Source organism: Penicillium subrubescens (genome assembly GCF_028828155.1).
Source record: "Penicillium subrubescens strain IBT 31985 chromosome Unknown utg000007l_segment0_segment0, whole genome shotgun sequence".
Taxonomy (NCBI): domain Eukaryota; kingdom Fungi; phylum Ascomycota; class Eurotiomycetes; order Eurotiales; family Aspergillaceae; genus Penicillium; species Penicillium subrubescens.
This window is the reverse complement of record NW_026643157.1, coordinates 1,091,031-1,105,873: the sequence shown is the minus strand read 5'-3', so window position 1 is coordinate 1,105,873 and position 14,843 is coordinate 1,091,031. Positions and strand designations below refer to the sequence as shown.

Genomic DNA, 14,843 nt, shown 5'->3' with positions numbered 1-14,843 from the left:
TGTTAGGGTTTGGGGGAGCATGAAAAAAAGAATCATCGTCAAGAGGAAAGAAGACTTCGCTTGCACCACCCATTGGGAGAACATAAGGTGTTAGGGGGATGATTTTCATGTGCTGGATAGAGCACTTCGCAGGGGAAAGAAAAGGTATTACAGACCGAACGCAGAGATTTCGTGAACATGAGACTGTAGATCGCGGCCTAGATGGCGACGAGGGTGATTTACCACTCAAATTCACCCTGGCCCTTGTGGAAGACATATCTAGAAATAAAGTCAGCACTAGAAGATCACGAAATTAGAAATGCGAGGACTTACTCCTTGCCACCGGTGGTCAAGATGCCATCCTTCAAGGTGCACTTCCACTTATTCTTGACGCGCTGGACCTTGTCGTAGGTGCAAAGCATAACCTGTCCATCGGCCTCATCGGCCTCTGCCTCATGATCGATAAGATCATCGGGGTCGTCCAGATCCGAGTTGATCGCATCCTCGTCCGCTTCTTCCTTGACATCGTCGTCCACACCATCGAACTGACCAGGAACTTTGGGGAATTCAGAGTTCGACTGCGAGGCATTTGCTCGGACCAGAGGAGCAACAAGAGCCGCACGACGAGCAGTTGTGATGGAAGATTCCTGCTCAGACAGAGGACGAAGCAAGCCGCCACCCTGCAGCCCGCTCATCTGATGCTTCAGATACTCACGGAGAAGATGATCCCCTTGGCCATTCTGGGCGGCTTCTCTGCGTCGGGCAACCTCGGCTTTCCAGTCAGCCAGTGCGTCATCAGCCCCATCGGTCTGACTGGGGCCGATAGAGGAGTGGCCATGCTCCTGCTTGATTTGAGGCATCTGGCCATTGGAAGGGTGGTGCATCTGCGGGTAAGGCTGTTGTCCCGCAGGCTGAGACTGGAGCTGGCTGACTGATGTGGCAGCGGAGGCACCAAATCTTTGCGTCAATTGAGCTGCAGCGCGGTCACGAGCCATTTGCGGGTTTGGCGTATTCGCAGGCATGTTGTGATGCATGGGTGGCATTTGGGGTGGACCATTAGTGCCGGGCTCTGTCTTGATTCTAGGGGCGTTCATGGGTGGTGGTGCAACGGGTGCCACTGGGACAGGGGCTTGCACAGGAACTTGCTGCGGCATAGATACTGGAGGAGGGACATGTTGAGGCTGAGGAGGTGGGCGGGGAGCGTTGGATGGGACGGTGGCCTGAGGAGGCAAAGGAGCTTGGGGGATGGGCTGGACTGGGGGATCCCAGGGGAACTGAGCAACGTTGACCGAGGAGAGCTTCTTCTGCCAGGTCTATAGATAAGTGGTTAAAATGGGGTATTGTGGTGACGGGGTCATCATAAGAGCAAGGTGTTTCGACGAATGATGGCTTGGCGGCCTAAGCCCCTCTTAGGCGGGTAGCGGCGGCGGCATATAAAGGGAGCCTCATAATCCGGTGTTCTCCCATAAGCACTGCCTCCCGCACCACTTCGGGTTCCCCCGCTTTTGGCTGACCCTCCCCAGAGTGACCACATCCAAAGCCATCGAAGTTCACCATATGAAAGACTGGATATTGTAACTTACCTCGCGCAGATCAAGCAGTGTCTTCTGGTCAACACCGCTCTCCTCAAAGTCGACCTGGGAGTTCTCGCAGACGTCCTTGATGACCTTCTCGAATACCGCGCCCTATGGCAGTGAGAGATATCAGCCAACTATTCGAAGCCTCCAAGACAGCCGAGAAATCGCCCTCGAATGAAAGATACGCAAATCTGGGATGACCAGAAGAGGGGGTCGTTGCGACCGTGTTGGGTAGGATGTCGCGAGACGGAACTTACCACTTGCTGGTTCGACATGGCGGCGAAGGGATGGGTTTTGGTGTGAGGAAAGGAGAAATGACAGTGAAGGAGAATCAAAGGAGAAACAGGAGAGGATCCGAAAGCGTGGTTCAGGGTGCCGGCGACTCGACCAGAGGATATGGCCTTGAGTCGCAACGGAAGCGGCCGTTGGAGCACTGGTCGATCACACCTCTCAGAAACGGGGTGGGTTCAGACGATCTACCGATCCGTAGAGCCCTTTGTGAAGTAACGAATGAACAGTATGCACAAAAGAGCAGGCAAGAAATGCAAGCTCAAGTAAATGGAGGGGTAGGTGGGATGGGTAGTTTGGCCGATGAGTTGGAGAAGGTGAAGGTTGGACTTCCGCGGTCGAAAAGCGTCTCCATCTCCGGACGCTTAGTCATCCACCAGGAGAGCGGAGCCCCAACGCCCAAAAGTGCCCGCCGAGAAAATGGTGGAGGCTCTTAGATGCAACTAGATGCAAGGACGGGGATAAAAGGGAGAGATTTATGAGAGATTATTACAATGGTAATAGTGGTCACAATTTGTACAACCCAGCCTATGGCAAGTACATACAACACCAGAAACTCCCGCCCCTCATATTAGCCGAGAATTGAAATCCCAAGAGACGCCGAACTGAATGAATGTCCCCCAGCCCATCAATGCGCGGAAGATCACCATGAAAACCGGGTATTAAAAAACACACAAGAAAAGAACTTCATGACTCTCTCAAGGCCACCATTTAACGAATCGTCATGGACTTGGTCAGCTGGGCCTTGCTACCAACACCACCCTCGCGGGAAGCAGAAGCGCTGCTACCAGGCTTGCGCTCAAACACCTTCCAGAATTTCAAGCTCTCATCTGCAGCGGCGGTAGCCAGAATCTGACCATCGGGGCTGAGACTGCTGTGCAGAACACGAGTCTCGTGAGCGGGAATCTCGACGTTGCGAACCAGAGTCGGGTAGCTCCAGATGCTGAGCGAGTTGTCGGGGAAGCCGCTAGAGCTAACGATCTCGCGGTAATGGTTGCTCCAACGAAGGCTGGTCACCTGAGAGCCGGTGTCGATGCTGTTGGTACGAGCACCGGTGGTGGTGTTCCAGAAATGGATGTGACGATCGTAGGAGCCACCACCAGTGGCGAGGAGGTTCAATTGCCAGGGGCACCAGCTCAGAGCCTTGACGGCAGCGCGGTGGTTAGTCTTGGTGAACTTGGGGGCACTAAGAGAGCGGGCATCCCAGATGTTCACCAGGTTGTCGTTGCCACCAGTAGCAAGCTGAGCACCATCGGAGCGCCACTCCAGACCACAGACCTCGGAAGTGTGAGAAACGAGCTCAGCAACCTTGTGATCAGCAATGCGAACATCGTGGTTGAACACGAGACCACTACGAGCACCAGTGGAAAGAGTGTGCTTGTTCCAGCCCATCACACCGACGCGGGAATCATGACCGTACATGCTGCGGAGCTTGGAACCCTCCTCGACGTCCCAAATCTGAACCTCGCCAGTTCCGAGACCAACGCCAACGTAGGCACCATCGCCACTCCATTTCACACTGCTGATGTAGGTGTCAGGTGAGGTCTCCAAAAGGCAGCTGACCGTGCCAGACTCGGCAGACCAAACGTAAACGTTGCGCTCGAGACCGATGGCGACCTGGTTGCCAGAGCTCCAGTCAAGCAAGTTGAGATAGTAGTCATCCAACAGACCAGGTGCATCCAAGACACGCTCAGGAGCAGTCTGAACCCGCCGGCGGAATTGAGCATTCTGGGACTTGGCAGGACGAAGGGGACGGTTGTACTGGGCACGCAGATCAATCGGCTTCGATGATTCGGGAGGTGGAGGCTTGAATGCCAGAATGCGAGTGTTGAGGTTAACGCCACAGGCATTGGCCAACGATGACTCGTAGGCGACAGCATCTGGTGCGGGGCGGGAATAGTTTGGCGGCTCACTATCATCCAGGCCTAGGTTGTCCAAAGCAGCGGTCAAATCATCCTCAATTGCACGACCACTGATATCGAAGGCGCTGGCAGCAGAGGCCAGAACAGTAGAACCCTCGCTGCCGCTTGTCTTGGGACGCTGGCTCTCGTCAGGCTTGGCGGCACCACTTGTGACAAGGCCCTCACTGGCCGTTCGGTTAGGAATGAATCGGTCTCCAGCATTGTGAGAGATGCGGACGGTAGTCTTGGTAGGGCGAGGCCGAGTTGTGATCTCCCGTCGAGTGCGCTCCTTGGAAGGGGTTTGGCCAGAGGATGAGGGACCGGTACCAGTCAGAGACCAATCGGAGACACCAAGCTGCAAATGCTTAGGTGAATGACGGGTGCGTGCAATGTTGGACTTGGGAGAATCGCGGTGGGTGCGAGATGACTTGGCTACAGATGACTTGGCAACGGAAGCCTTGGGAACTGAAGTCTTAGGAACCGAGGTCTTCGGAAATGAAGCCTTTGTAGTTGCGCTGGTCTTGGATCCCGATGACTTGGCAAAGTATGACGACAGGTTACCGCCATAGATAGACTTGGGCTTCTCGCAGCCTGCGTCTGTCTTTTGAGGGGTGAATGGCGAGGTTTCATCAGATGCTCTGGGTGTCGCTCGGGTATTAGGGGGAGGGAGTCAGCGGCATGCGGCCACCGGCTGTCTTGGAGGAAAAGATCCCATGATGGGTCTTCACTGGTGTAGAGACCGAAGCAGTTGCCATAGCTCGAACTGATCGGATCTTTTTGATTTTGGGTAAGGAATTGAAGCAAGTCACAGTGGGACTAGCCACGAAGAGATATGTAAGGCAAGATATGGGAATCGATGCAGGATATGATGTGGTGAATAGAGGATATGTGGTGAGGAAAAGAGGGGGAGTAGAATGGAAAGTAGAATAAATAGAATTCCACTTGCGGACTGGGCAGGGTCTCGCCGGGGCAACCGTTACCTCAGGTACGGATACGCTAGTCCAAATCGAGCTTAGTTGCAGCCGCACATGACATGCCGGGGAGTTCCCTTTTCGGCGCCGATCGCCTCCGTGGAGGAAATGTGCCTTCGGAGAGTGTCTTGCATCGGCGTCCCGATATTCCACGTTGGTCGGCAACTTCACGATGCGATCGAAGCCAGAAAGAGAGCGCCTCAGATTGAAATAAGTGGTGTGCTCAATTTCTTTGAGCTTTCTTTGTTCCCGTTGTCACTACCTAATGGCCAACTCGACCACTGCCCTCCCCGCTATCTACCGTTCCACTAGGACCCGCCCACACGACCTCCGTCATCTTAGACCGGATCTTCAAGACTCTCCAATCCAACAATCTCTGAGCGCATTCGCTCTCCTGCCGTTGTGATGCAGTCGCAAGATACTTACCTGTTGCCAGCCAGCCCGGCGAGCGGTCGCCGGGCGACTGCCGCGGCCGACTCGGTCCCCACCGTGAAAAAGGCCCAGGGCCATGTTCCCGCATGTTTGGTGAATGCCTCACTGACGTACTGCGGCAACGATTGCATCTACGCCTTCGGTGGCTTTGACCAGTACACTGATGAAGGTATGACCGCCGCGACCATCTCCTAACATTCCTTTTGTCTATCTTCTCCCCTTGTTTGCCAAAAACTGAGAACTAACATGCTGGTTCTAACACAGTGTACAACCACGTGCTCCGCCTTGACTTGAACACCTTGCGATGGGAATTGGTGGATAACTTTGGGGACATTCCCGGGGTTCGTATGGGTGAGTCTCATTGGCTCGACTTCTGAGATTATATGCATGCTGTTGAGTATATTGGCTCTCTAACTTGTCGTCTTTTCTTTTCTTTCAGGACACACTGCCAGCCTATACCAAGGGGACAAATTGATCATCTTTGGAGGCGAGAACGAACATCGCGAATACCTCTCCGACGTCATCATTCTGGACCTCAAGACTTTCCACTGGACATTACCCCAGATTAGCGGATCGGTTCCACGAGGAAGGGCACGCCATGCTGCTGTTATTCAGGACGACAAATTGTTCATCGTCGGTGGAGTGACTGGTGAGAATAATGTAATTCTAGACGACCTGACATATCTGGACTTGCAAACCTGGACCTGGTCTCGAACGTGGAGCTTCACGGCTCGTTTCGACCACACGGCTTGGGTCTGGGGCAACCGTCTCTGGATCTTTGGTGGACTGGGACCTAATATGGAACGAACCTCGGACATCTGGTGGCTCGACCTCAAAGGCTCGCCTTCTTTAACTGGAATCACCTCCTGCCAAGGTACCGACAATTCTCCGGACACACGATTGCCTATTGCTCATTATCCAGACTCTATAGCTAGTCCTTCCTCTCAACAAATGTCGCCTCGCTCTGGCATCTATCCCGCAAATTCGGCAAGTGTTCAGGTCCGCAACTTTAGTCGCCGCAAGCCTCTCGCTCCGGGCGCTATCTCTTGTCTCCGATTCCACTCCGGTCCGAATGTTCCCCAACTGTTCTCCGGGACTCACTTTCAATCCTTCACCTCGGGGGTTCTTCTGGACCTTATCACACCATCCGAGACTGTACGGTCACATGATTGCAATCTATCGGCCCTTGATTTGAATGCTCTGCGCTGGCAGCGCCTGGCTGATGGACAAGAGATCTTCCGGCCCGGTTATCGATGGCACTACTGCACTGTAAACGAAACAGGGACCAAGGCCTGGTTACTAGGATGCAGTCTCGACTTAGCCAATAACGCGCCCGGGGCCAGTGACGAGAATCACATGAGTGAAATACTCGCCATTGACCTGGAGAAATACGGCTTACTTGGCAACAGCCTGTCAGCGGAGGTTCCTCTCCAGGATGCCTCATGGCCAGCTGACCGGCCAGGTCATTCGCCCGTCTCTGGACTTGGGGCTGACCTCTCAGCCGTGTTTGACCAATCCCCCGAATCAGGGAGCGGCGCGGACTTTGTAATTACTGCCATTCGTGACGATCACGACTACTCGGTCTCAGATGACCTGGGGGATACCCCATCCGGATCTGGCGCCCAGACCCAGCCCATCTTCATGGAGCCGAACCCCGCTACCTCAGATCCTATTCATGTTCACAAGATCATCCTGCAGCTTCGATGGCCGCATTTCAAGCGTCTTTATGCGGCCCAGATGGCAGAGTATCACACCAAGCGGATGCACATCCCTGAGCCCTACTCGGTCGTGCGTGCATTCCTATACTACCTATACACGGACAGTATCGCCGGCCATCCCGAGTACTGTTCGAGTGTGATCGACGTGGCAGGGATGCTAGTCATGGCCAATTTGTACGATATGCCCAAGCTTCGCCTGCTCTGTGTGAACCGATTGAGCCGCGAGTTGGACGTGGAAAATGCCGCCATTGTCTGGGAGCGCGCTGGTCGAACGAGTGAACACTGGCTTATGCGCCGAGCTGCACAATTCTGCCTGACCCACTGGGGCCGCATTGTGCGGACAGATGGTTTCAAGTCGCTCAGCCATCAGAGCTTGATTGAACTATGCGAAGTGGTCGATACCGAGGGTCGTATCATTGCAGGGCCTGACCTAGAAATGGTTGGTGCGTTTGGGGCGGATGCCCAGGGTGACCGAGACTCGAAGAGTACTCGACTGCGGATGGGTTCCGCTGTGAGCTTGGATGATGAGTCCGAAGATGAAGATATGGTACTTTCATGAACAAAACGAATTCGACACGCATTGTCTTCCGGCGTTTTTTTACTTTCAGGGGGATTGGGCTTGGCACGGACGGATTGGTTTACAGTATGGAGTCTTTTATTTCTGGTGGGCATCATTCTTGAAATCTATGCATCTTTTTTTCGAAATCGTCAGAAGTACCTATGCGACGAGACGTCACTATCCGCTGCAAGTACAATAACCTCGTAGTCTGTCGAGCTTCCAACCGCCCCACTACAATGTGGATAGTCTATATGCAACTACTGGATGTAAACCCTCATAATAGTCGCACGGTGAACGGCCCGCCTTACCGCCTCAGATTTCCGTCTGTTCGTCTGTTCGTCGCTTTGTTGTTTCAATGTTTCATCCTCCGTTGACTGGGCCCGCTCTGACCAGGGCTGAGCATGCTGACCAGGGTTGGTCCAAAGGGGACCCTGCTCTCGAGTCCATCGACTAATTCTTGACTAAAATCTCGTTCAGTTTGAGACTGGCACTAACTCCCTTTTGGGCCCCACGATCGCGGCTCCACTCACCAACGCTCTGGGAGCGGGATCTCCTCCGGCAGGCGGAGATAGTTCCTATCACGATAAGGAAGCTCTCGCCTTCTGTCCTTTTCTTTCCTTCCGTGGCAGAGGCCACAAAAAAGTCTCGTTGCACATAAATATCCATGGCAGCTCTTTCAGGGGCACTCGGTCCAGACCTGCGCCGCAATTGTGCGACCTGAACCCAAATCCCGATTCATTCGAGCCGAGAAATTTCACTACTTTCGAGATTTTAACTTCGTCATCATGGGATCTATAGGGCAATCTTCCCTTCCGGCTGATTTTATTTGGGGCTTTGCGACCGCTGCCTACCAAATTGAGGGTGGTGCGACTGAGGATGGACGTGGTCCTTCGATTTGGGATACTTTTTGCAAGATTCCTGGCAAGATCGCTGGTGGTGGATCAGGCGAGGTCGCGTGCGACTCGTATCACCGTACACATGAGGACATTGAATTGTTGAAGACATGCGGTGCTAAGGCATACCGCTTCTCGCTATCATGGTACAAATTTTCAATGCCCTTCCAACAACTTTTTTCTACCAATGTGGATTGATGTATGGTTTTGCTAATCACTGGTTTCTATACACTTAGGTCCCGCCTTATTCCTCTCGGTGGCCGTAATGACCCCGTCAATGAGAAGGGCTTGCAATTCTACGTGAAATTCGTTGATGACCTCATTGAAGCGGGCATTATCCCGATGATAACACTCTTCCACTGGGATCTTCCTGATGAGTTGAACAAGCGTTATGGAGGATTCTTGAACAAGGAGGAATTTGTTGCCGACTTTGCAAACTACGCCCGCCTGGTTTTCAAGACCTTCGGATCCAAGGTCAAGCACTGGATTACATTCAATGAGCCCTGGTGCAGCTCTGTGCTTGGATACAACACGGGATCATTCGCACCTGGCCACACAAGTGATCGCAGCAAGAGCGCTGTGGGCGATGGTTCGACAGAGCCTTGGATTGTGGGTCATAGCATTCTTGTCGCGCACGGTGCAGCAGTGAAGATCTACCGTGATGAATTCAAGGCACAGGATGGCGGCGAGATTGGTATCACATTGAATGGTAAGCTAGCCGTTGTCATTCCATTTTTTTCCCTTCTATGTGAGCAACGAAACTGATTATTGATATCTAAAAGGTGACTGGGCCGAGCCTTGGGACCCTGAGAACCCCGCCGATGTGGAAGCCTGCGATCGCAAAATTGAATTCGCCATCTCTTGGTTTGCCGACCCCATCTACCATGGCAAGTACCCAGACAGCATGATCAAGCAACTAGGTGACCGACTGCCCGCCTGGACCCCGGAAGATCTCGCCCTGGTGCATGGGAGTAACGACTTCTATGGAATGAACCACTACTGCGCAAACTTCATCCGCGCCAAGACCGGCGAACCCGACCCCAACGATATTGCTGGAAATCTGGAGCTGCTCCTGGAAGACAAGAATGGCGTCAGTGTTGGGCCAATTACCCAATCACCGTGGTTGCGACCTAGCGCAATCGGCTTCCGAAAGCTTCTCAAGTGGCTGAGTGAACGCTACGGATACCCCAAGATATATGTCACGGAAAACGGAACCAGTGTGCTGGGCGAGAACGACATGCCTTTGGAACAACTGCTTGAAGACGAGTTCCGCGTGCAATACTTCAAGGACTATATCGGTGCTATGGCGGATGCGTATACCTTTGATGGAGTGAACGTTCGTGCTTACATGGCTTGGAGTCTTCTGGAGTATGTCTCTCTTCCCAAACCTAGACAGGAGACTGTACTAACCCGCATATTGTAGCAACTTCGAGTGGGCCGAGGGTTATGAAACCCGCTTCGGTGTGACTTTTGTTGACTATGAGAACGATCAGAAGCGCATCCCCAAGAAGAGCGCTAAGAGCATCAGCCAGATCTTTGATCGACTCATCGAGAAGGCCTAAGTTTGGCTTTCAACCACCCAGGACCGAGACCTTTGGATCTTTTAGACTTCAGGATCTCTTCTCTTCACGACAATTTGCTTGCTCTGCTTCGGAGGTTGAAAGGGAACGAAGAATGTAAATTTCGAATATGCATGCTATTTTCAAGAACGCAAGTCCCTTTTGATGGTAGATAGATATAGACAAAGGTAGAAATGTGATTCCCAATAGACTATGACACCATAATACATCGCAGCATAGATCCAGTGTACGCATCGGGACTGAAGCCAACATCCTCAAATAGATTGGTGAAGGGAAACATGACCGGAAATCCCGACATTCGGTTATCACCTGGCCCCTCACAGTGAAACACGTTTCCTTCACTAGTACTTTGTGGGGGAGATAATCCCGTCATGCCGTTAATATCGGTGATATGAAGTGGGAGGCGTGCGGTATCTTGCCAATATGACTCTTGGTTAGACTGGTTTGAATCAGGCAATGGGGAGAGGACATGTTGCTCGTGTTCTCCGGAGATAGCACCACCTTGAGTTTGATCAGACGCCATTTTCAAAGGACAGTCGAGAAGATGGCGTGTCCTGATTGCTATTGGCCAAGTGTCCTGAAATCGGTGGAGAATCTGCATCGCCAGGTGTGCGCGATGCTCGGACTCAACTCGGATGTTGGGACTTCCCTTCCGTATGTTCATAATACAGACTAGGGAGGAGGCAAAAATTGCGGGTAATCTATAAAAGTCAGGTTAAAATCCTTTTAGGATGTTGCAGGAAGGTTGCTTGAGGACAGACATTGTGAATGGGGCATTATATAGCGTTCCGGATATAAGCAAGTCCTCGAGTAGACGGATGATTTTTCCAGCTGCCCGAAATATGGGAGATTCAAGCCCAAAGGTGACTGGATTTGCGGATAGCAGTCGATAGAACACTATTTGATACTCGCTATTGTCGCATCTGTCAGACTTCTACCATGTGCTGAATCCAATAGAATAATGTAAGCTCACTAGTAAAGTATTTGAATCAATGCAGGCCAGAACCCTCGCTCCAAAGAAATGCGGGGAGAAGTTTCTCTGAGATTATCCGGAAAAGTTTGTTCCCATTGAAGCAATTTGTTGTATGATGTTCTGTCGGCTATATTGTTCCCTTCCGATGATGCATGTTTTGTCACAAGACAGTCTCCCACTATATCAAATTAGAATATAGCAAGGTATTGGTGAATAGTTGTTTTAACTTTGGAAATGAGATCAACAAGGTGAATTAGACACGATTTACTCTCTTGGATCACGCCGTACTCTGATGAAACTGCATCCAATGACATATGGTTCAATACCTTGCGAAGATGTATCCTCTTCGGCAGCTTCTTCGTGTGCCCTGTGAACTTCTTCAATCAGTTCTAGTGGGAACTGGGATTCGTTTGTGCTTGTGCATTGCTTTATTTCGTGTCTTTGATAGTAAACGCCTAAGATGGGAGGGGATTCTCTTGCATTTTCAATGACGGGCGACCATAAACAGCTGCATGGTGAATGTCATTGATCTGAGCATATCAGTTTTCTATCCCGTCCCTCTGCTGAAGTACGAGGTAGGCTTATATATAGTACCCACCAGATTCTCCTCCATACCTTCCTACTGGGCTCGTGGAGGATGTGATACGACTTCCTATGATGTCTAGTAAGCTTCAAGTTCAGGTTTCAGATTCCATGGAAATTACTCACGATCGGTGCATGCCCAAAGACTGAGCCAAAGTTGCTGCGACTCCCAGCCAATACCAGGTATCTTTCTGCTCCATCGGGCCACCCCACCACTCTGACATCAGAATAGTGGCCTGTACGATGGAAACACCATCAAGTTCGTTGTCGGTATCGTAGAGCGCCTTTGCCCTCCGATAGAATGTGAACTGGCCAAGTATATGGATGGGAAACCTGCATCGTCTAAAACGGGCTCTGGGCAATGGAAAGCTGAAACCATGAAAACAGCGTTCAAGAGCAATGGGGATATTGATCCTGCGCTATAATCTGCAGAGAATTGTTCCCAGTTAAAAGAGGAAAGAATGGGTATGAATATTTCCAGAAGCTATCAATAAGTGCGTCGCTGGTCTGCTTGCTTGGCGTTCGGAAGACACCAGCGGTATGCAGATGTCGCTGATCATCTTCTCGTATCTTCTGAATTGCCGATCGAGCAGGTTGGCCCAACCTTTCGAGCATAGATCTCTGTAAATTGTCGCCCTAGAAGTGGTGCTGCTGACTAGTTTGGAAAGGTCCTCCCACCTCATGCAGTACATATTTGAAGTTGGCTGAGTCTCCCATGTATACCACTCTCCCAGGTCCGTCTTGCTGAACCGCTAACTCTGTCAGGGACGGGCTCACATATCGAGTATGTCGGTCTCTCCGATCACTTTCGGGAGACTCGGTTATTTCTATGCGGTGGTCTTTCGAGCCGATCAGCCGGATGAGACTGTTCCAAGGCTGAAGGAGATTGTCGACTCCCAGTAGTCGAGATGCGAGAAATGTCCCCGACTCGGCGATTTGTCGCTCTCGGGTACCTGACTCCCGATTAAGCTTCCGATATTATGATCGCTTGTTATGGGTGATGTGCAAAGATTGAATGGGCATACCTTCCTCGCCGCGAATTGATCAGCTCACAAACCGTACCTGCCAGTTGACAATTCGAGCAGGCGCTATCAATAGTTCGGTCACATTTCACCCGACACAGGTTGCAAAACCTGCAAGCTACCCTCGCTCGGCCTTTCTGATGTGACATGGCTGCGGGGGCGTAACTATACGTTCTAGATGTATTCAACACAAGCAGACGGCTAGCTACTTGCACCACAAGGCAAACTGAAAATACCTTGAGCTGCAAGATGAATGTCCAGAGAGCTCCCGGACCTTCTTATCTAGGGCTATTGATTGGTTTAGACCGTTTTCTTGGCCATGGCAATAATATACGCTAACTCTCGGGTTATCGCGTACCCCGCACGCTTGCACTATGTATTTGCCGGCAGGAAAGTTTCGCGCTACTTTTAGTTGCAGTTGATGACCTCCGCCACGTTTTACTTGTTGATAATTGATGGACTGAAGCTGTCATACTCCGATGTATTACTTCCGGTTGCGTCGCATTACTACTGAATCAAACGTGTCCAAGCCAGCGAACTTCTAACAGCCGAAGTGGAAAATATAATAGACCGGCAGTCACCGTGCCTAGTTCATATGCCAGATCACTAATTCGCATTGCAATTGGCCCCACATACCAACCAGTGGACATGGATGTGATGATGAGAGCCCAAGGAACCAGGCTGGAAATAATTGCCGGGATCCCTGAAGGAAGTGCAGCAGCGTCATTCCAGATAGTTGGATCCAACTTCGAAGGGTCTGCTTTACGAAAATATAACCACTCAATCAGAAAAACGCAGACTGTAGGCCCCGTCATGTAACCTGCAATGCTCACCAAAGTGCTTAGGGTGGAAAGGAACGAGCGCGAGGCTGCAATGGCAACACCGACCATGACAGCTGCTGCTCCACACAGAATAAACACCCGCGGAACTCTGCCTAACCACGGAACAACAGCGACAGTGAACAGAGACATGCTGTACATATCACGTGCTGACGTGGTGACAATTGACATGCCCAGAAGAATGAGGATGAACCTGCCGAATCCACCCAGACGAGAGATGAGAATTTCTCCCAGTACACCTCCTACACCACCTGCAGCATAAGCTGAAGTCCACGAAGGAATGGAAGGTATAGCGCCGCCAAATGCCGTGCCTAGATCATCATCAATGAGAAAGGGACATAGAGGCCCGCCAAACAGTACAAGGCGAGACGAAGCCGTGGAGCCTGTGGGGGCATATAGCAAGCATAATCTCCAACAATCGTTCCCCATGTTGCCATGTTGGCTGCACAGATTGAGATGGTTGCCAGGTATGGTGCAGCCCCAAAGGAAGTGGCTGGTGTTTGGTGTGATAATTTACTTCCTGCACAGCCGACCAGTATCAACATTGATATTCCACTGGGAATCCAGATATACTGGCAGATGAAATGAAGAGCCTTGTATCCAATGAAGCCTATGCAGAAAGCAACGGCAAGAATGATACCAATTGCGCCTTCGATTGGTAAAGTGCCAGGTCTGACGGCTGCAAGGCGCTCGGCCCCCGCGACCGTAGCCAAGATTCCAAATATTAGAACCTCGAGGATGACTATGAGGCTGATCAAAATATTCGGGTATTTCCTGAATTGCAAGCATGACGTATTAGAGGGACTGCGACTTTGATGGGGGTTTTTTTGCAAAGGAGAATCTTCTTACCCGAATGCGTAACGAAACTGGACTGTCTCATGCCCAGCTGAGGCGCCAATGTCAAAATATAAAGAGTCGGAAGGACAAAGGCAAATTGCATAGTCACAATCATGGCAGTGGCATCTCTGAATGATAGACCGAAAGCCAGGGTCGGAGTGACGCCGATGCTCAGGCTGGATGCTGCTGTCTGTCACTTTACTCAGTAATCATTCCTGGAAAGGCACATCTACTCACGGGAGGAGCGAAAGAAACGATCCACCAAAAAGGGTGAAGATGTTGTAATATTTGGTATGGGTTCATTTCTCTACTGGGATCGGATCGAGACCTCTCATCTCTACACCAGCCATGGCGAGCTTTCTCAGAATTGTCGTAAGAGAATGGGGCGTGATGAAGTTCTCCACAATTCCATCTTCCGCCCTCTGAGATTCAAGGTCATCCCCCTCAACAACTTTTTCATTCGATTTGATTGAAGCCATAACTAAATCTTGGGATTGAAGGCGTGGGCAGGATCACACTGGGAAACTGTCTTTCCAGGGGGTGCTGACTTTCACCCACACAGTCATGAGCATTGGGAGTGATTATAACTCAATGACCTCTCTCGAATAAAGTTCTTTGATTGGGTCACAAGATTATTCCTATCTTGTTCAGGATAAGGCTAAAGAAGAAGGCGCATCCCGTGTTGGTGGGAG

The 14,843-nt window shown here is 51.3% G+C and overlaps 7 protein-coding genes across 7 annotated transcripts; 2 read left to right on the top strand and 5 right to left on the bottom strand.

The window, feature by feature from the left end:
• Positions 1 to 218: 218 nt before the first annotated feature.
• N7473_010172 (transcription initiation factor IIA large subunit) lies at positions 219 to 1,831 on the bottom strand (the record flags this gene model as incomplete). Its single annotated transcript, XM_057156111.1, has 4 exons — positions 219 to 258; positions 313 to 1,292; positions 1,563 to 1,664; positions 1,814 to 1,831. The coding sequence occupies 4 exons, from the start codon at positions 1,829 to 1,831 to the stop codon at positions 219 to 221; spliced, it is 1,140 nt and encodes a 379-aa protein (XP_057004766.1).
• A 724-nt stretch (positions 1,832 to 2,555) lies between these two features.
• Positions 2,556 to 4,500, bottom strand: N7473_010171 (WD40 repeat domain-containing protein; the record flags this gene model as incomplete). Its single annotated transcript, XM_057156110.1, has 2 exons — positions 2,556 to 4,381; positions 4,434 to 4,500. 2 exons carry the CDS (start codon positions 4,498 to 4,500, stop codon positions 2,556 to 2,558), a joined length of 1,893 nt encoding a protein of 630 aa, XP_057004765.1.
• A 621-nt stretch (positions 4,501 to 5,121) lies between these two features.
• On the top strand, positions 5,122 to 7,425 carry N7473_010170 (Kelch motif domain protein; the record flags this gene model as incomplete). The annotated part of the gene is made up of 4 exons (XM_057156109.1): positions 5,122 to 5,317; positions 5,413 to 5,499; positions 5,588 to 6,022; positions 6,071 to 7,425. The coding sequence occupies 4 exons, from the start codon at positions 5,122 to 5,124 to the stop codon at positions 7,423 to 7,425; spliced, it is 2,073 nt and encodes a 690-aa protein (XP_057004764.1).
• A 785-nt stretch (positions 7,426 to 8,210) lies between these two features.
• Positions 8,211 to 9,880, top strand: N7473_010169 (Beta-glucosidase 1B; the record flags this gene model as incomplete). Its single annotated transcript, XM_057156108.1, has 4 exons — positions 8,211 to 8,464; positions 8,555 to 9,027; positions 9,101 to 9,686; positions 9,742 to 9,880. The coding sequence occupies 4 exons, from the start codon at positions 8,211 to 8,213 to the stop codon at positions 9,878 to 9,880; spliced, it is 1,452 nt and encodes a 483-aa protein (XP_057004763.1).
• Positions 9,881 to 10,088: 208 nt separating this feature from the next.
• Positions 10,089 to 11,185, bottom strand: N7473_010168 (fungal specific transcription factor domain-containing protein; the record flags this gene model as incomplete). Its single annotated transcript, XM_057156107.1, has 3 exons — positions 10,089 to 10,599; positions 10,660 to 10,795; positions 11,140 to 11,185. 3 exons carry the CDS (start codon positions 11,183 to 11,185, stop codon positions 10,089 to 10,091), a joined length of 693 nt encoding a protein of 230 aa, XP_057004762.1.
• Positions 11,186 to 11,452: 267 nt separating this feature from the next.
• On the bottom strand, positions 11,453 to 12,624 carry N7473_010167 (fungal specific transcription factor domain-containing protein; the record flags this gene model as incomplete). The annotated part of the gene is made up of 5 exons (XM_057156106.1): positions 11,453 to 11,540; positions 11,580 to 11,872; positions 11,987 to 12,205; positions 12,231 to 12,422; positions 12,511 to 12,624. The coding sequence occupies 5 exons, from the start codon at positions 12,622 to 12,624 to the stop codon at positions 11,453 to 11,455; spliced, it is 906 nt and encodes a 301-aa protein (XP_057004761.1).
• A 366-nt stretch (positions 12,625 to 12,990) lies between these two features.
• N7473_010166 (uncharacterized protein) lies at positions 12,991 to 14,266 on the bottom strand (the record flags this gene model as incomplete). Its single annotated transcript, XM_057156105.1, has 3 exons — positions 12,991 to 13,625; positions 13,670 to 14,056; positions 14,164 to 14,266. 3 exons carry the CDS (start codon positions 14,264 to 14,266, stop codon positions 12,991 to 12,993), a joined length of 1,125 nt encoding a protein of 374 aa, XP_057004760.1.
• Between the last annotated feature and the right edge of the window lie 577 nt (positions 14,267 to 14,843).